This window comes from Capra hircus, chromosome 4 (genome assembly GCF_001704415.2).
Source record: "Capra hircus breed San Clemente chromosome 4, ASM170441v1, whole genome shotgun sequence".
NCBI lineage: Eukaryota > Metazoa > Chordata > Mammalia > Artiodactyla > Bovidae > Capra > Capra hircus.
In genome coordinates this window covers 18,220,378-18,240,356 of record NC_030811.1, presented here as the reverse complement: position 1 = coordinate 18,240,356, position 19,979 = coordinate 18,220,378, and the positions used below count along the sequence as shown (strand labels likewise).

Genomic DNA, 19,979 nt, shown 5'->3' with positions numbered 1-19,979 from the left:
GGTCCACAGTAGTAAATAGAGAGTTTTTCGAAGCAGTTAATTAACAGCTTTGCGTAGACACTGTGAAGCCCCGCCCCATAGGAGGAGCTAGCACAGTTGGACCGAATTATGTGGTCGATCGTTAACAAATAAACGCTTAATCTTTTTACGGGAGCTAAACACACACAAAGGACCAATCAGAGGCCGTGGTTCCCGGAGCTCGAGGGGCGGGGCTGAGCAAGCGCCCTCCCACCTCCCAGCCTCCAGCCGCGGCTGTCTGAGCCTCGCGGGCTTCGGCAGGCCCCGCCCGCCGATCAGACGCGACTGGATAGGAGGGCTCTCTCCCTGCCTTCGCTTCGGTTGCTGGGAGAGGGAGGGCGGCGGCGGGGGCGTGGCCTGAGGTGGGGCTCGCGGGCCCCAGAGAAAGGCAGGGAGGCGAGGGCGGGCTCGGCGGGTTTGACGAGCGCCGCGGCGGTTGGCGAAGCGAACCGGGCGCAGCCTCCCCGATGCGAAGAGCAGTCCCCGCTGACAGATCCTCTTCTTCCGGCCGCGCCACCCGGGAGGCGGATCCCCGGGGCCTGAGGAGGCTTCCTCGGCCCGAGCCTCCGTCCCTCCCTCTCCTGCGGGTCACCGGAGCGGCCTAGGAGGAGGAGGAGAAGGAGGTCTGTCGCGGGCGGCGGCGGGCAGAGAACGCGCTCCCCCTTCCCCGGCGGCGGCGGCGGCGGGGGCAGGACAATGGAGGTGGCTGTGGAGAAGGCGGCGACGGCGGCCGCGGCCGCTTCGGCGGCGGCCGCCGGGGGGCCCTCGGCGGCGCCGAGCGGGGAGAACGAGGCCGAGAGTCGCCAGGGCCCTGACTCGGAGCGCGGAGGCGAGGCGGCCCGGCTCAACCTGTTGGACACTTGCGCCGTGTGCCACCAGAACATCCAGAGCCGTGCGCCCAAGCTGCTGCCTTGCCTGCACTCCTTCTGCCAGCGCTGCCTGCCCGCGCCCCAGCGCTACCTCATGCTGCCCGCGCCCATGCTGGGCTCCGCCGAAACCCCGCCGCCCGTCCCCGCCCCCGGCTCGCCGGTCAGCGGCTCCTCGCCGTTCGCTACCCAAGGTGAGTGGCGGGAGGGTGGGGTGGGGTGGGGTGAGGAGGCCGGCGCCCCGGGGCGGCGCGGCGACCCGCTGTCACGTCGCCGCCGCCCGGGGTGCTCGGCGGGGGAGGGGCGAGGAGGGTCTGTGCGGGCTGCGGTGACATGCAGGGCTCGCGCGCTCTGCGGCGTCCGCGCGCCCCGCGAGCAACTTCCCCCGGCGCTGTGGACTTGGCCGAGCTGCCGCTCCCACCCCCCCGCCCCCCCGCCTCCTCCTCCGGGCTGCGTGGCCCGTGCAACCCGTACTTCTGAAAACCTCTGTTGGAGTGCGCTGTTGTCTATCTCCGGCCCTTCGCCGGCTGCATCTAGTTAACCGCTACCCCCTGCCTCCCCGCAGCTTTGTCCAGGTGATACTAATCATCTCGCCTGTACCCACGTTATTTGAGCTGGCGAGGGGAAGGGAGGGATGAAGATGAGGTGGTGGGGACTTTTCTTTGGTTACATATCGGATTCTGTTTTTTGTTTTGTCTTGCATGTTTTGGGTTATTTACCTTAATGAGCCATCAGTTCTCTCCAATGGGGACAAAGGAACTAAGAGACGGTGTTTCGTGGTGCTTCTCTTCGGGAGATTTTGTTTTGAGACGGTGAATGGTAAAGACAAATAGGAAAAAGTGATTTGGAGTGCAGCATTTTCTTGGATTTTGTGGACAGCAGCTGGAAATGTTGAAGTTACTGTTGTCTTTGTGGTGTTTGTTACCGTATAATGAGACTTTTGACAGGTAGGTCCCATTGCTAATGTTAACAGGTTTTGAAACACAAAGTTGAAGTAAGCACAGTAAATTGTTTGTGGTAGAATAATTGAGGTTTTAAACGTTTACGTGGCGAATATTTGAGCAACTCTCTTTAAAAAAAAAGACAAAGTAACCGGAAATAATTCGGTTTTACATATACTGCCTTTTTAAAAGGGACTAGTGGATGCAGGTAGAGAAAAATTGGTAATTAAATAATTGAGCGAGGTCAAAGAACACATGAAATAGATGCTTTTAAATAGGTTGCCGTGTTAGACTCTTGATTTATTTATATGTTAGAAACAGTGTATAGTTGAGAGACAGTTTTCCATGGATCTGGCTGTTTCTGCAGAGCTTGCCAGGGGAGGTACTGACTGCCTGCCCTTTGTTTCTGTTTTTAAAGGACGTTTTTATAAGGAAAAGCCTTGGATGGTAGAGACAGTGTCTACCATCAGAGCAAAGAGGAACCATGCATATGGTACAATGGTAACAGATCAGTGTCTCCTGGGGTAGAAGGCAGGCATGCTTATTGCCCATCATAAAAGATTAGGGTTCCCTAAACTTGGACTTCCTCTCCTGCAACACAGCCCATTGCTTGCGTTGCTTAAGCATGTGTCAACTGACCCTCTTCACCTTGCCAGGTGAGAACCTGGGGCTCTGGGAACCAGTGCGCTAAAGTGTTGATGCTTTGGCTTATGTTATTACTGGAAGTAATAATAAATTGCCCTTTGTCTCCGATTCACCAGTCTCATGCCTTCTCCCAGCTTCCATGGTAAGCTAATACTTTGTTAGTTTGCAAGTAGGGTAGAAATCTCAGATCCTTCACCCTAATTTGCTCTTGACATGGCCCACCTGTTGGAAAGTTAGTACAGGTGAAACTTAAATTTTCGTTCTTAATTTTTAGACACATTTAAGGGTTTCTTTTATTTATATTTTAAATGTTTAAAACAGCCAGAAGCCAATTAGGATCTGAATTCTGCATAATTCTAGAATTAAAGATGTATTGTGTTCCAGGGCATGACATTTAGATCTGAATGAATGAGAACATGAGTAATAAAAGCTCTGATCCTCAATTCTGAGGCAAGTTTGCAATTATAAAGTTCTCAAACTGTTGCAGTCTATAGATATTTTTTAATCTTTGTTTGTATTGTAAGCCAGAGTTCAGGAAAGCTTTTAAATTGGAAGGTAATGTTTTCGTTTTTTGTATACTGAGGAAGGTGTCTTTTACCAACAATACTTCCACATATATCTCTAAAAGTTAGGATTATCTTCAATAAATTAAAAATACTACGTTGAGTCTTAATATCTTGAATATTTTCTCCCTTCCTCTCTCCTTACAGACTTATTCTAATACTAGCTATAACAAAAGTTACTAGACAGTTTATTTCAGAACCACAGTTAACCCTTAAGCAGCACTGAAGGGTTAATGCAGCCACAATAGGGTAGCGGAGATGTGCCTGCAAACGGGTCTCTGGGCTGAACGCGCTTGCAAATGAGGCGTTCTGCGGAGGAGTCTGGACACAGCCTTGAGTTTAATGGTCCCTTGCAAACGAGGGAACTTTCCCTTCTTGTGATAAGGAGAAAGAAAAGGGACTCTGGACAGACTGCGGTAGACAGGGATTTCACTCCCCTTGCTGTATGATAACATGTATGCACCTGCGCTGTACTGAAAAGGCTTATTCATGCAGTCTGGAATTCTGCCTAGGGGGCTTTATAAAAATAAACCACAATTAGTTTTGCGCAGTTTTTTCCTCCGGCCGGAGTGGTGTATTGTCTGTCTCTTGTGTGTCTCGTGTGTTTTGTCTTTGTGTCATTTCGCTCGCAACAAGCACAGTTTGAACGGCAAGGGTGCACTAATACACAGATGTTTTTCAACAGTAAATACTAGAGTAGTACATGATTTGTCATGGGTTGAATCCAAGGATGCAGAACTGGGATGGGGAAGGTCAACAGTAAGTTATATTCGAATTTTCAACTGCGCAAGTGTCAACACCCCTAACCCCCAGCTTGTTCAAGGATCAACTGCAAATAAGGTTCATTATCTCTGTTGTTCTTCTCCTAATGAACTTGTGGAGACAGGCATCAAAGGTCAAACTACAGTTCTGTCAGGAGCTAAGCAAGTAACAGATGGGGAACTAGAAGGCTTGGGTACAATAATAGGGAATGGTGGGAGAGAAAGGAGGGGAGCAAACTCTACTTAGCTCCAGCAGGTCTGTCTTGTGATAGAGCAGGGCCAGGGTTGGAGGATCCTTAATTTTTAATGAGAAGTCTGAGGTCTGGAGGAATGTAACATTTCTCTAGCATTAGATATTGGCAAGTAATTAACACGTACTCAGTGTGGACCCTTTCTGTAGGCCAAACAAAACTAGTTTTGTTGAGGCCACATGTGTTGCAGTTCATACTCAGATTTAGATCTAGTCAAAGATATGGTTTTTCCAGTAGTCATGTATGGATATGAGAGTTGGACTATAAAGAAAGCGGAAAAATTTAGATAGGTATTTTCAAATTTTCACTTTACTAGAATCACCTGGTATGCTTGTTGCAAATAGTTTTCTAGACCTCTCACTCAAGAGAGCTCAGTATGTCATAGCTTTAGTTCAGAGTTCTAGATAATCATAAACCCTAGTGGTTTGGTTTTATTTTGTTTTTGTGTGTGGTGTTTGTTTTTTTTTTTTTTTTTTTTTTTTAGTCCAAGCTGTATTATTCCAAAGTACAGTTGCTCAAAGAGGATTCATTAGAAAATGAAGACCAAATTCAAAAGTATAATGTTCTCAACACCATCGAACCTAATTTCCCTTTCTGTTAAGTGTTTTGGTGCTCCATTTGTTATCCTAAATGAACTTTATAGAAAGTGTTTTCTAACTTTTTTTTTTTTTTTTTTACAAAAATGGAGATAATGGTTTGATTGTTGTAAAGAAGAAACAAAGCTAATTTGTAACAACAAAGATACAGTTTTTGTAAATGCTAAGACACATTTCATGTTTTGTCACCAAGCCCATATTGAGAACATTGTTTAAATTTTGTATAGCTACCAGTTAGAAAATGAGTGACCACAAGACTTTTATTTTCTTAGTATGCAGTAATGTCCAGGAAAGGGGGAAGAGCTTGGAAAATATTTTCTTTAGATACATTATGGTACATGAAGTCAGGAGACAAACTGATCTTAAATGTTATAATGTTGTGAAATGTTACAATGTTATACAATATTTTATAGTGTGTATGTACTGTTCAGCCAAAGAGTAGCAAGCTCTAAGAGCTATTTTTAAAGAAGACTGAGCACACTTTTGAAAGGGGTCACTTTAGTTGTCAAAGAGAGAGTAAACTATGAGTCCATCAGTTTTTTTTATTAACTGGCAGTCTGTAACACTTAATCATCAATTCTGGGAGCTGATTTCTTTTGTGAAGTTTGCTCTGAAATATTTTATGATAATGTTCTTTAACAATATTGAAAGTGGTATTTAAAATTTTTCATTTCCAATTGTTGCTTACACTTTGAAATACAATTGACTTTTGTGTATTGATTGTATCCCATTCTCCTGCTAAATTCAATTAAATCTAGTAGTTTTTTGTAGATTCCTTAGGAATTTCAACATAGACTATCATGTTGGTTGCAGGTAGTTTTAATTATTTCTTTTCATTTTTTTATAATTCATGACATCTTCTTCTCTTACACTAGCTAGGACTTCCAGTACATTATTGAAGAGAAGTTTAGTTAATTTCAATATTAAATGAGAGATGACATTCTTTTTCTTATTCCTGATCTTAGGGATAAAACATTAAATGGGACACTGTCACAGCAAGGGATGGAGAGGGTGGGATGAATTGAAACATACACAGTAGCATTGAAACATACATACTGCTAAGCTGCTTCAGTCCTGTCCGACCCTGTGCGGCCCCATAGACGGCAGCCCACCAGGCTCCACCACCACCAGAATTCTCAAGGCAAGAACACTGGAGTGGGCTGCCATTTCCATCTCCAATGCATAAAAGTGAAAAGTGAAAGTGAAGTCCCTCAGTCGTGTCCGACTCTTAGCGACCCCATGGACTGCAGCCTACCAGGCTCCTCCAGCCATGGGATTTTCCAGGCAAGAGTACTGGAATGGGTTGCCATACCATGCATAAAACAGCTAGTGGGAAGTTGCTGTATAACATAGGGAGCTCAACCCCATGCTCTTTGACAATCTAGCAAAGTGGAATGGAGGTTCAAGAGGGAGTGTGCATATATATACTTATGGCTGAATCACATTATGATATGGCAGAAACTAACACAACATTGTGAAACAATTATCCTCCAATTTAAAAAATAAAGTTGCTCACCATTAATGTTAGCTTCTTTGTTTTTTATAATTGCCCATTATTAAAAAAATTAACAGGTTTCCTTCTATTTGAAATGTCTTGAGGGTTTTTACCATGAATGAATGATGAATTTGGTCAAATGCATTTTCTATATTTATTAAAATGGTTAGGTGGTGGACTTTTTTTTTTCCTATGACTGTGGTGACTTACATTGATTTTCATATGTTAAACCAGTCTTGAATTCTTGGTCACAGTGTGTTGTCCTTTCTGTGCATTTCTAGATTTGATTTGCTAATACTTTAAGGATTTTTTTTTCTTATATTCATGAGGAACATTGGTGATATGGTTATCTTCTCTTCTTACCTAATTTTGGCATCAAGGTAATACCTCAAAATATGATATAAGGTGTTCCCTCCATCTCTGTTTTCTGAAAGAGTGTTTCTATTACTGTTAATGTCTCCTTAAATATTTGACAGAATTCACTAGTGAATCCACATGGGCTTGGAGTTTTCTTTATGGGGAGGATTTTGATTAGGAATTCAGTGTCTTTAATAGAAATATGGCTATCAGATTTTTTATATTTCTTCTTGAATCCATTTCAGTAAATTGTGTGAATAAAAGTATATGATTCTGCTAATTGGTACATTTATTGGCATGAGTTTGTTCATAACATTCTTCAGGAGCTAAGTGATGTTTCAGCTTTTGACCAATGGGTTGCCTAGAAGTGTGTTAAATTTGTAGATGTATGGGGGACTTTCTAGATAGCTTATTTCATTAGAGTGAAAAAAAAATGCTCTGTAGGATTTAAATCTTTTAAAGTTTACAGTCAGCAAAAACAAGACCGGGAGCTGACTGTGGCTCAGATCATGAACTCCTTATTGCCAAATTCAGACTTAAATTGAAGAAAGTGGGGAAAACCACTAGACCATTCAGGTATGACCTAAATCAAATCCCTTATGATTATACAGTGGAAGTGAGAAATAGATTTAAGGAACTAGATCTGATAGAGTGCCTGATGAACTATGGATGGAGGTTCATGACATTGTACAGGAGACAGGGATCAAGACCATCCCCATGGAAAAGAAATGCAAAAAAGCAAAATGGCTGTCTGAGGAGGCCTTACAAATAGCTGTGAAAAGAAGAGAAGCAAAAAGCAAAGGAGAAAAGGAAAGATATAAGTATCTGAATACAGAGTGCGAAAGAATAGCAAGGAGAGATAAGAAAGCCTTCCTCGGCGATCATTGCAAAGAAATAGAGGAAAACAACAGAATGGGAAAGACTAGAGATCTCGTCAAGAAAATTAGAGATACCAAGGGAACATTTCATGCAAAGATGGGCTCAATAAAGGACAGAAATGGTATGGACCTAACAGAAGCAGAAGATATTAAGAAGAGGTGGCAAGAATACACAGAAGAACTGTACAAAAAAGATCTTCATGACCCAGATAATCACAATGGTGTGATCACTCACCTAGAGCCAGACATCCTGGAATGTGAAGTCAAGTGGGCCTTTGAAAGCATCACTACGAACAAAGCTACTGGAGGTGATGGAATTCCAGTTGAGCTATTTCAAATCCTGAAAGAGGATGCTGTGAAAGTGCTGCACTCAATATGCCAGCAAATTTGGAAAACACAGCAGTGGCCACAGGACTGGAAAAGGTCAGCTTTCATTCCAATCCCAAAGAAAGGCATGCCAAAGAATGCTCAAACTACTGCACAATTGCACTCATCTCACATGCTAGTAAAGTAATGCTCAAATTTCTGCAAGCCAGGCTTCAGCAATATGTGAACCATGAACTTCCAGATGTTCCAGCTGGTTTTAGAAAAGGCAGAGGAACCAGAGATCAAATTGCCAACATCAGCTGGATCATGGACAAGGCAAGAGAGTTCCAGAAAAACATCTACTTCTGCTTTATTAACTACGCCAAAGCCTTTGACTGTATGGATCACAATAAACTGGAAAATTCTGAAAGAGATGGAAATATCAGACCACCTGACCTGCCTTTTGAGAAACCTATATGCAGGTCAGGAAGCAACAGTTAGAACTGGACATGGAACAACAGACTGGTTCCAAATAGGAAAAGGAGTCCATCAAGGCTGGATATTGTCACGCTGCTTATTTAACTTCTATGCAGAGTACATCACGAGAAAAGCTGGAATGGAAGAAGCAGAAGCTGAATCAAGATTGCCAGGAGAAATATCAATCACCTCAGATATGCAGATAACACCACCCTTATGGCAGAAAGTGAAGAGGAACTAAAAAGCCTCTTGATGAAAGTGAAAGAGAAGAGTGAAAAAGTTGGCTTAAAGCTCAACATTCAGAAAACTAAGATCATGGCATCCAGTCCCATCACTTCATGGGAAATAGATAGGGAAACAGTGACTGCTTTTATTTTTGGGGGCTCCAAAATCACTGTAGATGGTGACTGCAGCCATGAAATTAAAAGACACTTACTCCTTGGAAGGAAAGTTATGACCAACCTAGATAGCATATTCAAAAGCCGGAGACATTACTTTGCCAACAAAGGTCCGTCTAGTCAAGGCTATGGTTTTTCCAGTGGTCATGTATGGATGTGAGAGTTGGACTGTGAAGAAAGCTGAGCGCTGAAGAATTGATGCTTTTGAACTGTGGTGTTGGAGAAGACTCTTGAGAGTCCCATGGACTGCAAGGAGATCCAACCAGTCCATATAAAGATCAGTCCTGGGTGTTCATTGGAAGGAATGATGCTAAAGCTGACACTCCAGTACTTTGGCCATCTCATGTGAAGAGTTGACTCTTTGGAGGGATTGGGGGCAGGAGGAGAAGGGGACAGCAGAGGATGAGATGGCTGGATGGCATCACCAACTTGTTGGACATGGGTTTGGGTGAACTCCCAGAGTTGGTGATGGACAGGGAGGCCTGGTGTGCTGTGATTTATGGGGTTGCAAAGAGTCGGGTATGACTGAGCAACTGAACTGAGTTATTTTATGTCCTAGCGTATCATCTGTTTTGATGAATGTGTACTTAAAGAATTTAAATTCTCTGTTTGCTGGGCGTAGTGTTCTGTAAATGTTTATTAGGTCAAGTTGGTTGTTAGTATAAAAATATGTTATATTTGTATTGTTTTTTGTCAGGTTTGTGTTTTTGTTTTTCTGCTTGTTCTATCAGTTATGGAAAAAAGTGTTAAAATCTTCAATCATGATTGCTGATTTATCACTTAATTCCTTTTTTCTAGTTAGTTTCTGTTACAGGTATTTTGAAGCTTTGTCTTACTGATGGATTGCCTGCCCTAACAATATCAAATGTTCTTCTTTATCTTTCATACTATTTCACGATGCCTGTTGTCATTCAGTTGCTCAGTCATGTCTTATTCTTTGCGACTGCACGGACTGCACATACGAGGCTTCCTTGTTCTTCCTCATCTCCCAGAGCTTTCTCAAAGTCATGTCCATCAAGTTTGTGATGCCGTCCAGCCATCTCATCTTCTTTCATGCCTTTCTCCTCTTGCCTTCAATCTTTCCTAGCATCAGGGCCTTTTCTAATGAGTCGGCTCTTCATTTCAGGTGGCCAAAGTATTGGAGCTTCAGCATCAGTCGTCCTTCCAGTTAAAATTCAGGGTTGATTTCCCTTAGGATTGACTAGTTAGACCTCTTTGCAGTCCACGGGATTCTCAAGAGTCTTCTCCAACACCACAGTTCAAAAGCATCAATTCGGTGCTCAGCTTTCTTTACTTGACAATTCTCACATCCATACATGAATACTGGAAAAACGATAGCTTTGACTAAATGGACCTTTGTCAGCAAAGTGATGTCTCTGCTTTTTAATATGCTGTCTAGGTTTGTCATAGCTTTTCTTCCAAGGAGCAAGCATTCTTTTAATTTCATGACTGTAGTCACCATCTGCAGTGATTTTGGAGTCCAAGAAAATAGTCTGTCACTGTTTCCGCTGTTTCCCCATCTATTTGCCATGAAGTGATGGGACCGGATGCCATGATCTTAGTTTTCTGAATGTTGAGCTTTAAGCCAACTTTTTACTCTCCTCTTTCAACTTCATCAAGAGGCTCTTTAGTTCTTCTTCACTTTCTGCCATAAGGGTGCTGTCATCTGCATATCTGAGGTTATTGGTATTTCTCCCAGCAATCTTGATTCCATCTTGTGCTTCATCCAGTCCAGCATTTCACATGATGTACTCTGCATAGAAGTTAAATAAGCAAGGTGACAATATCCAGCCTTAATGTACTCCTGTTATTTTATTATAGCTATCCGTTTTCTTTGTTTAAATTGTGTATTTTTTTCATCCTTTTACTTTTAACCTTTATATTCTCTTATAGGTAGTGTATGATTGTGTCTTGCTTTTAATCCAAGTTGTAAAATTTTACTTTTAATTGTTTAATGTATTTACATTTTAAGTTATTATGATCCAGTTTAAGAATGCCATCTTTTTATTCATTTTCCTTTTCTTCCCTGTGGGCCTCTAGTGGATCTTCTCCTCTCTCAATCCCTTAGCAGCTGCTCTTTGGCAAGCTTCTGTAAGTCTCACCCTGCTCGTGCATGGCAGCCTTCAGCCGAGGATTCAGAGAAACTCTTCACAGGCTGCCGGTACCCTTCCTCTGTGCAGTTCCCTTCTCTCGAGTGCTTACCTATTTCACCACCCAAATTTTCCTCTGGATTCTAATCTGTGTCCTGCTTAGGCTCTAGTTCCCTGCACCACAGCCAGAATATAGTTCCCAGGTAGAGAATCAAGATATTATAGGGGCTCACTTCTTGAGTTTTCCCTTTTTCAGGGATCACTGGCATCCATTTCTGTTGTTCAGTGCCAGAAAACAGTTAACTTCATATGTATTCTTCCCAGTTACATATAGTTGTTCATGTCAGACAAGCTTGTCCTGCCATTAGTTACTCTGTCCTGATTGAAAATGGATGTCAGAAGACCATTTTTTAATCACATTGCTTTTTTCCCCCTCTACTCAAATGTGGTAATCAGCAAACTTTGGTCCTTAGCTCTCCAGACTTTCCCCTTTAATTCGGAAATTGCACCAGTTTAAACTGTCACGTAGATGCACACGTCTCTTGTATCTTCCTATAATCTAATCCCTTTCTCAAATTTTACTTGTATATTTTCAAGTATATACTAGACCAGTAGTCTCTAAAATGGAATGTGTGCCATATTATGAAATAAAATACCTACTGAGGAGAGGGAAAACATTAGAACTTATTTGCATAAATTAAATTTGGAAGTACTTGGTTGTATAGATTACTGTGGTCTCATGAATAAGCATGCCACTTGGCTGCGTTGCACATATCGTATCCTGAAGAGAAGTCAGGGTTGCTGCAAGCCCAAAAGGTACCTTTGCGTGAGTTAGCAATAAGGCTTTTCTTGGCATATGTAGCACCTGGGGGATACATGGCTTAGCAAGTGGTATGTCTATAATCGTCATTTGCCCTTTTAAATTAGGCAATCCCTGGTGCTGTATCTGAATCTTCCCTTGCCTACCAACCAAATTTAGTTGTGCTTAGAGCATAGTGGGCTTCCGTCTATGGGGTCGCACAGAGTCGGACACGACTGAAGTGACTTAGCAGCAGCAGCAGAGCCCTGGAAGATTGAGACTTAGATTGAGACCTGGGAATCTTTCATAAAAGCAAAAGACAAAAACAAAACTACACAGCTGCCTTAGAGGTGATGAGATTTCTCTACTGCAGACCCTATTGTGTTTTTTTTTTCTCCTGCAAATTGTAACACAATTTACATGTGCTCGGATAAGTTTATGGACTTTAACTGTCAGAGATTGAAGGTCATGGTAGGCCATTACCAGGATCCTGGTGTACAACCCTCTAATCTCCATTCCTAGGGAAGTTCCATATGGATGCCACTCAAAGTCCCATGGTCTCCAGAGTCCATGCGCCATAGCCATAAAAAGTGATTCTATGATCAATTCATCTTTGACAAATGAGGCAAGAATATACATTGGAGAAGAAGCCTCCTCAATAGGTAATGCTGGAAAAACTGGACAGCTACATGTAAATGAATCAAATTAGAACATTCTCTAACTCCGTATACCAAAATAAACACAAAATGGATTGAAGACCTATATATAAGGCTGGATACTATAAAACTCCTAGAGGAAAACATTAGGAAGAATACTCTTTGACACGTCATAGCAGTATTTTTTGCATCTGTCTTCTAGAGTAATGGGAATAAAACAAAAATAAGCAAATGGGACCTAATTAAACTTAAAATACTTTGCATAGTAAAGGAAACCATAAACAAGGAAACTAGTAACCCAAGGAATGGGGTAAAATATTTGCAAACAATGTGACTGACAAGGGATTAATTTCTAGAATACATAAGCAGCTCATATAGCTCAATAAAAAAAATTAAACTCAAAAATGGGCAGAAGACCTAAAGACATTTCTCCAAAGACATCCAGATGGCCAACAGGTACATGGAAAGATGCTCAACATGGCTAAATATCAGAGAAATGCAAATAACAATCACAATGACGTATCACTTCATGCTGAATGGCCATCATCAAAGAGTCTACAAATAGTAAATGCTGGAGAGGATATAGTGAAAAGGGAACCCTCTTACTCTGGTGGGGAGAACATAAATTGGTGTAGCCACTGTGGAGAAGAGTATGGAGGTTCCTTAAACTAAAAATAGAAATACCATGTAATCCTACAATTTCGCTCCTGGGCCTATATTTGGAAAAGGTGAAAACTCTGTAATTTGAAAAGATACATGCACTCCAGTGTTCATAGCAGCACTATTTACATTAGCCAAGACATGGGAGCAACCTAAGTGTCCATTGACAGAGGACTGGATAAAGAAGATGTGAATGGAATGGAATATTACTCAGTTCAGTTCAGTCACTCAGTCATGTCCAACTCTTTGTGACCCCATGGACTGCAGCATGCCAGACTTCCCTGTCCATCACCAACTCCCGGAGCTTACTCAAACTCATGTCCATCAAGTCAGTGATGGCATCCAACCATTTCATTCTCTGTCATCCCCTTCTCCTCCCGCCTTCAATCTTTCCCAGCTTATTACTCAGCCACAAAAAAAGAATGAAATAATGTCGTTTGTAGCAACATGGATGGACCTTAAGGTTGTCATACAAAGTAAGTCAGTCAGAGAAAGACAAATGCCATATATAATTTTTATGTGTAATCTTAAAAAAAATGATAGATGAACTTATTTATAAAACAGAAATAGGTTCACAGATATAGGACAAACTTGCCATTACCAAAGAGGGAGAATGGTGAGGGGGCAGCAGGGTAGGTTTGGGATTTAACAGATACACACTACTATTTCTAAAATAGATAAACAACAAGGTTTTACAGTATAGAGCAAGGAACTATTCTCAATTTCTTATAATGATGATAATGGAAAGGAATCTGAAAAGAATATACATTTTATATATATACACTCCAGTATTCTTGTCTGGGAAATCCCATGGACAGAGGAATCTAGCAGGCTCCAGTCCATGGGGTCACAAAGAGTCGGACATGACTGAACAACTAACACTTTCATATATATATATATATATATGCTGCTGCGGCTGCTAAGTCGCTTCAGTCGTGTCCGACCCTGTGTGACCCCATAGACGGCAGCCCACCAGGCTCCCCCGTCCCTGGGATTCTCCAGGCAAGAACACTGGAGTGGGTTGCCATTTCCTTCTCCAATGCATGAAAGTGAAAAGTCAAAGTGAAGTCTCTGAGTCGTGTCTGACTCTTAGCAACCCCATGGACTGCAGCCTACCAGGCTCCTCTGTCCATGGGATTTTCCAGGCAAGAGTACTGGAGTGAGTTGCCATTGCCTTCTCCCATATACATACATATATGTATATAAAAAAGCACTGAATCAACTTTGGTGTATTCCTGAAACTAACACAACGTTGTAAATCAACTATACTTCATTCAATTAAAAAATGATAAATTCTTTTTAAAATAAAGTGATCCCCAATTCCAATTAAAATTGTAGAGATAGTTCCAGTTAAATCTATAATCGAGATTGGGTACTGTTGACTTGCTTCTTCCCCGGTGACAGAAAGCTGAGCTCTGAGAAATCAGGACTGCTCATATTTGATGATGTCTTCAGTGTTTTATAGAGGGATAGATACTTGTTGTTCTTGACACCTGAATATGCAATCAGTGGTGAGTTAGCTGGTGAGGAGATCCATGTTGTGTAGAAAGCTATAACTGTTACTGCCTGGTTGCTGCCTTATTTTGTGTTTAATTTTATCAGGTGTATGGAGTTGATGGTGTTGTGAGTTTTCCCACCATGCTTAAATTGTTTGAAAGATCATTTTCAGCTATCTTAAAGATAATACTAATTTTGCAAGTATAACATTAGAATAGCCGAACTGACACATTTTTAGGTTCTTCATCAGTCTTATTAGGAAGTTAACAGCAGTGACTATCTAGGTCTAACAAGAAGGGGACCTGAAAGTTTGAAAATTAATAAAAAGATTCTTTGAAATTGACATTTACTGTTTTAATGATGAGCTATGCCTTAAGTGTATATTACATCTTGGACCATTAGCCAAGCTTCATAACAGTATGAAGCTTCCATGATTAGCAATACATTTAAGAGTATTTCATTCTTTAAAAATATCTTATATTTTTGTGATTTATTATGTACAAGGTATAGTCGTTTTTAGCATATATACATAATAAATATGTAGGGTGCTTATTCAAACATTTGTGTTTAAAACAATGCATGAACATGACTATCAGCTGAATTATCTCAATGTTTTTGCATGTTTATCTAGTCTTTAAAAACATTTTTCACATTCTCTTTAAAGTTACAAAACAATCCTATTCCTCAAAGAACTTTGTTTTGATTTCCTTTAATAAAAATAGTTCATAGGTCTTCATATTATGGTACAACAAAATTTAAAAGAAGTTCTTAAATAGTATTATTTAATACTTAATTCTTAATAGGAGTTCTTAATAGAAATTCTTAAATAGGAGTCATAATTACCAGAATATTTATTTTGATATTGGATGGATAGGCTCCCTGGGATCTCTTAACTATATATCCTCAACACTAAGCTTAGCCAGGAAGAGAGCCTAAAGCACTTGATATTTTTAGTGTCTGTCTCTATACTGATGTATATTGATTAATATTTCTTCCTCTCCTCACCAAACTTCTAGACTGGTCCTGTTGTTCAAGTTCTCCTCCCACTTCCCTGACCCTTCCTATTTGATCTTCTTGCTGTTTTCTGTTTCTTCTTCTGCTCTTAGCAAATAGAGTGTGGAATACACCTAGGACAAGCCTTTAGGAATTCTTATGTCTAACGACTACTGGGCTTACCTTGTGGCTCAAGTGGTAAACAATCTGCCTGTAATGCAGGAGACCTGGGTTCCATCCCTGGGTTGGGAAGATCCCCTGGTGAAGGGAAAGGCTATCCACTCCAATATCTGGCTCAGATGATGAACTCCTTATTGCCAAATTCAGATTTAAATTGAAGAAAGTAGGGACAACCACTGGACCATTCAGGTATGACCTAAATCAAATCCCTTATAATTATACAGTTGAAATGAGAAATAGATTTAAGGGACTAGATCTGATAGAGTGCCTGAAGAACTATGGACAGAGGTTCATGACATTGTACAGGACACAGGGATCAAGACCATCCCCAAGAAAAAGAAATGCAAGAAATCAAAATGGCTGTCTGAGGAGGTCTTAAAAATAGCTGTGAAAAGACGAGAAGGAAAAAGGAAAGATACACCCATTTGAATGCAGAGTTCCAAAGAATAGCAAGAAGAAGAAAGCCTTCCTCTAGGATCACTGCAAAGAAATAGAGGAAAACAGTAGAATGGGAAAGACTAGAGATCTCTTCAAGAAAATTAGAGATACCAAGGGAATATTTCATGCAAAGATGGGCCCGATAAAGGACAGAAATGGTATGGACCCAACAGAAGCAGAAGATATTAAGAAGAGGTGGCAAGAATACACAGAAGAACTGTACAAAAACGATCTTCATGACCCAGATAATCATGATGGTGTGATCTCTCACCTAGAGCCAGACACCCTGAAATGTGAACTCAAGTGGGCCTTACGAAAGCATCGCTACGAACAAAGCTGCTGGAGGTGATGGAATTCCAGTTGAGCTATTTCAAATCCTGAAAGATGACTCTGTGAAAGTGCTGCACTCAATATGCCAGCAAATTTGGAAAACGCAGCAGTGGCCACAGGACTGGAAAAGGTCAGGTTTCTTTCCCAAAGAAAGGCAATGCCAAAGAATGCTCAAACTACCGCACAGTTGTACTCATCTCACACACTAGTAAAGTAATGCCCAAAATTCTCCAAGCCAGGCTTCAGCAATATGTGAACCATGAACTTCCAGATGTTCAAGCTGGTTTTAGAAAAGGCAGAGGAACCAGAGATCACATTGCCAACATCTGCTGGATCATGGAAAAAGCAAGAGAGTTCCAGAAACACATCTATTTCTGCTTTATTGACTATGCCAAAGCCTTTGACTGTGTGGATCACAATAAACTGTGGAAAATTCTTTAAGAGATGGGAATCCCAGACCACCTGACCTGCCTCTTGAGAAATCTGTATGCAGGTCAGTAAGCAACAGTTAGAACTGGACATGGAACGACAGACTGGTTCTGAATAGGAAAAGGAATACATCAAGGCTGTATATTGTCACCCTGTTTATTTAACTTCTATGCAGAGTACATCATGAGAAATGCTGGGCTGGAAGAAGCACAAGCTGGAATCAAGATGGGGCTGGGAGAAATATCAATAACCTCAGATATGCAGATGATACCACCCTTATGGCAGAAAGTGAAGAACTAAAAAGCCTCTTGATGAAAGTGAAAGTGGAGAGTGAAAAAGTTGGCTTAAAGCTCAACATTCAGAAAACTAAGATCATGGCATCAGGTCCCATCACTTCATGACAGATAGATGGGGAAACAGTGGAAACAGTGTCAGACTTTATTTTGGGGGGCTCCAAAATCACTGCAGATGGTGACTGCAGCCATGAAATTAAAAGACGCTGCTGCTTGGAAGAAAAGTTATGACCAATCTGCTAAGTCACTTCAGTTTTGTCCGACTCTGTGCAACCCCACAGATGGCAGCCCACCAGGCTCCCTCATCCCTGGGATTCTCCAGGCAAGAACACTGGAGTGGGTTGCCATTTCCTTCTCCAATGCATGAAAGTGAAAAGTGAAAGTGAAGTCGCTCAGTCGTGTCCAACTCTTTGCAACTCCATGGACTGCAGCCTACCAGGCTCCTCCATCGATGGGATTTTCCAGGCAAGGGTGCTGGAGTGGGTCGCCAGTGCCTTCTCCAATGACCAATCTAGACAGCATATTAAAAAGCAGAGACATTCTTTGCCAAAAAAGGTCCGTCTAGTCAAAACAATGGTTTTTCTAGTAGTCATTTATGGATGTGAGAGTTGGACAGTAAAGAAAGCTGAGCACTAAAGAGCTGATGCTTTTGAATTGTGGTGTTGGAGAAAACTCTTGAGAGTCCCTTGGACTGCAAGGAGATCTAACCATTTCATCCTAAAGGAGATCAGTCCACAATGTTCATTGGAAGGACTGATGTTGAAGCTGAAGCTCCAATACTTTGGCCAGCAGGGGGTCAATACTTTGGTCACCTGACTCATTTGAAAAGACTCTGATGCTGGGAAAGACTGAAGGCAGGAGGAGAAGGGGATGACACAGGATGAGATGGTTGGATGGCATCACTGACTCAATGGACATGAGTTTGGGTAAACTCCAATAGTTGATGATGGACAGGGAGGTCTGGCATGCTACGGTCCATGGGGTCGTAAAGAATTGGTAATGACTGAGCGACTGAACTGAATGTCTACTAGATAAGGATGAACCTGCAAAGGAGACAGACAGAAGTAGGAGAAAACCAAAAAAATATAGTATCATCAAAGTGAAAGAGAGAAAGCATTAACAAAGGCAGCAGTGGTTCATAGTGGCAAGCTCCTGCAAGGGCTAGTAAGAGATGCCAAGAAGATTTTAGGGTTAGAAACATGGAGGTCTTGCAAAAGTATGTTTTGGTAGAGAGGTAAAAGGGAAAACCATGTTAGAGTGAGTAGGAGGCAAACAGACATAGATGGAAAATTACCAAGTTTGTAAAAAGAAAAAAGTTTACTTCTGGGTCAGAGAGGAAAGGGATAAGGCAATACCTGGGAAGAAAAAAGGAATTGAGGAATATTTGTTCTTTTTGTAAGTCGGAAAGACTTAAGCATGTTTGTTTATTGTTTATACAATATTTAAAGGTTACTCTTCATTTTACAATTTTTACAAAATACTGGCTGTGGTTCCTGTGTTGTGCAATACTATCTTACACCCAGCAGTCTGTACCTCCGCCCCGTTATCCTTGTATTGACACCTCCCCCCCGCCCCCCCCCACACACATATACTGTTAACCCTAGTTTGTTCTTTGTATCTGTGAACCTGCTTTTTTTTTGTTTTCTGCACTACTTTATCGTATTTTTTTTTTTAGATTCCACATAGGTAAGTGATATCATGCAGTATTTGTCTTTCTCTGACTTATTTCACTTAGCCTAACACCTTCCAAGTCCATCCATGGTGGTGCAAATGACAGAATTTTGTTTTTTTATGGCTGAGTACTTTTCCTGTGTGTGTGTGTACACACATACATCGTCTTTATCCAGTTATCTGTTGATGGACACTTAGGTTGCTTCTGTATCTTGGCAATTATAAATAATGCTGCTGTGAACATTGGAGTGCATATATCTTTTTTGAATTAGCATTTTTGTTCTTTTCAGATACATACTAGGAGTGGGTTTGCTGGGTCGTATTGTAGATCTATTTTGGGATCCACTCAAGTGAGCTACTGAACATACAAAAGAGATGTGTGACTGTTGAGGCCTCTGAGAGGGCAGAGTAGGCTTGATCCAAGGCATAGGTGGAGACATTGGTGACTAGATAGGAGAAGAAACTTTTTCTTTATTGTGAACAGGAGAGAAGGCAAGAAAAGGCATAAATATAGAAGGTTTCTCTGTGTGTCCTCAAAGTGGATGGTGTTTCCCAGTAAAATGTATTATGATTATAGATCATGTTTGCTGCTAAAGATCAAAATTATAGTGATACTGAAACCGGTTCTGATGTGATGTAGCCACGGAGTGTAGTCTGTACCTGAGCTCACAGTTCTTGTAAGGAAAAAAAATTCCTTTACTCAGTTGAGCAGATAATAGAGACCACTTGAGGCTTGCAGCAAGAAAGTTTTTTGAAAAGGAGCAGAGACCTTTGACATAGATATCAGAAGGGGGTAGGGAGAGTACGCACTTTGTTAATTTGAGCAGAACATTATATACTTTTTAGTTGGCTGCTAAAAATAGATAAAAAGAACACCTCAGGGTTGTAAAAGTTCCACCAGACCCTTTCCCAAGGCATACATCCTGAGATAACTTCAGTACAAAAGATTAGCCTGTTTACAACTCATACATAGGAAACTTCTCTTATAAATTTAGGAAAACAACATAATATGAATTATGGAATCTACTGTGGTTTTACACCTTTCAAAGATATAAGAAAAAAAAGACAACATCTCTCTGAATAACAGATCTAAAGAAATGGAGATAGCATTGCACCTTAGTCTTAAAGTAGAGATATAATGAAAACTATTTCTACAAATAAAACAGAATGTTATGTAAAAAAAACAGAATTACAAAATTTAGAAATGAGATGACTGTGATACAGAAGTCATGAAAAGAAAAACTGAGAGTTGAGGACTAAAATTAGAAGTATTTCAGAAATTAAAACAGAAAGTTCTTGAATAGACACTCGTGTCGTCATGCTCAGTCCCACAGTTTTGAGTCTGACTCTTTGTGACCCCATGGACTGTAGTGCACCAGGCTTCTCTTTCA

The 19,979-nt window shown here is 41.3% G+C and overlaps 1 protein-coding gene across 3 annotated transcripts in view; it reads left to right on the top strand.

Annotated features, from left to right (window-relative positions):
• Positions 334-19,979, top strand: part of TRIM24 (tripartite motif containing 24) — a 110,122-nt gene continuing 90,476 nt past the window's right edge. The window contains exon 1 of one of the 3 annotated variants that reach the window (XM_018046891.1): positions 334-1,078. In XM_018046891.1, the coding sequence (XP_017902380.1) occupies positions 715-1,078 (364 nt within the window). In that variant the 5' untranslated portion in view covers positions 334-714. The remainder of the gene's footprint in view (positions 1,079-19,979) is intronic. The other 2 variants (XM_018046890.1, XM_018046889.1) reach the window with 2 other exon arrangements.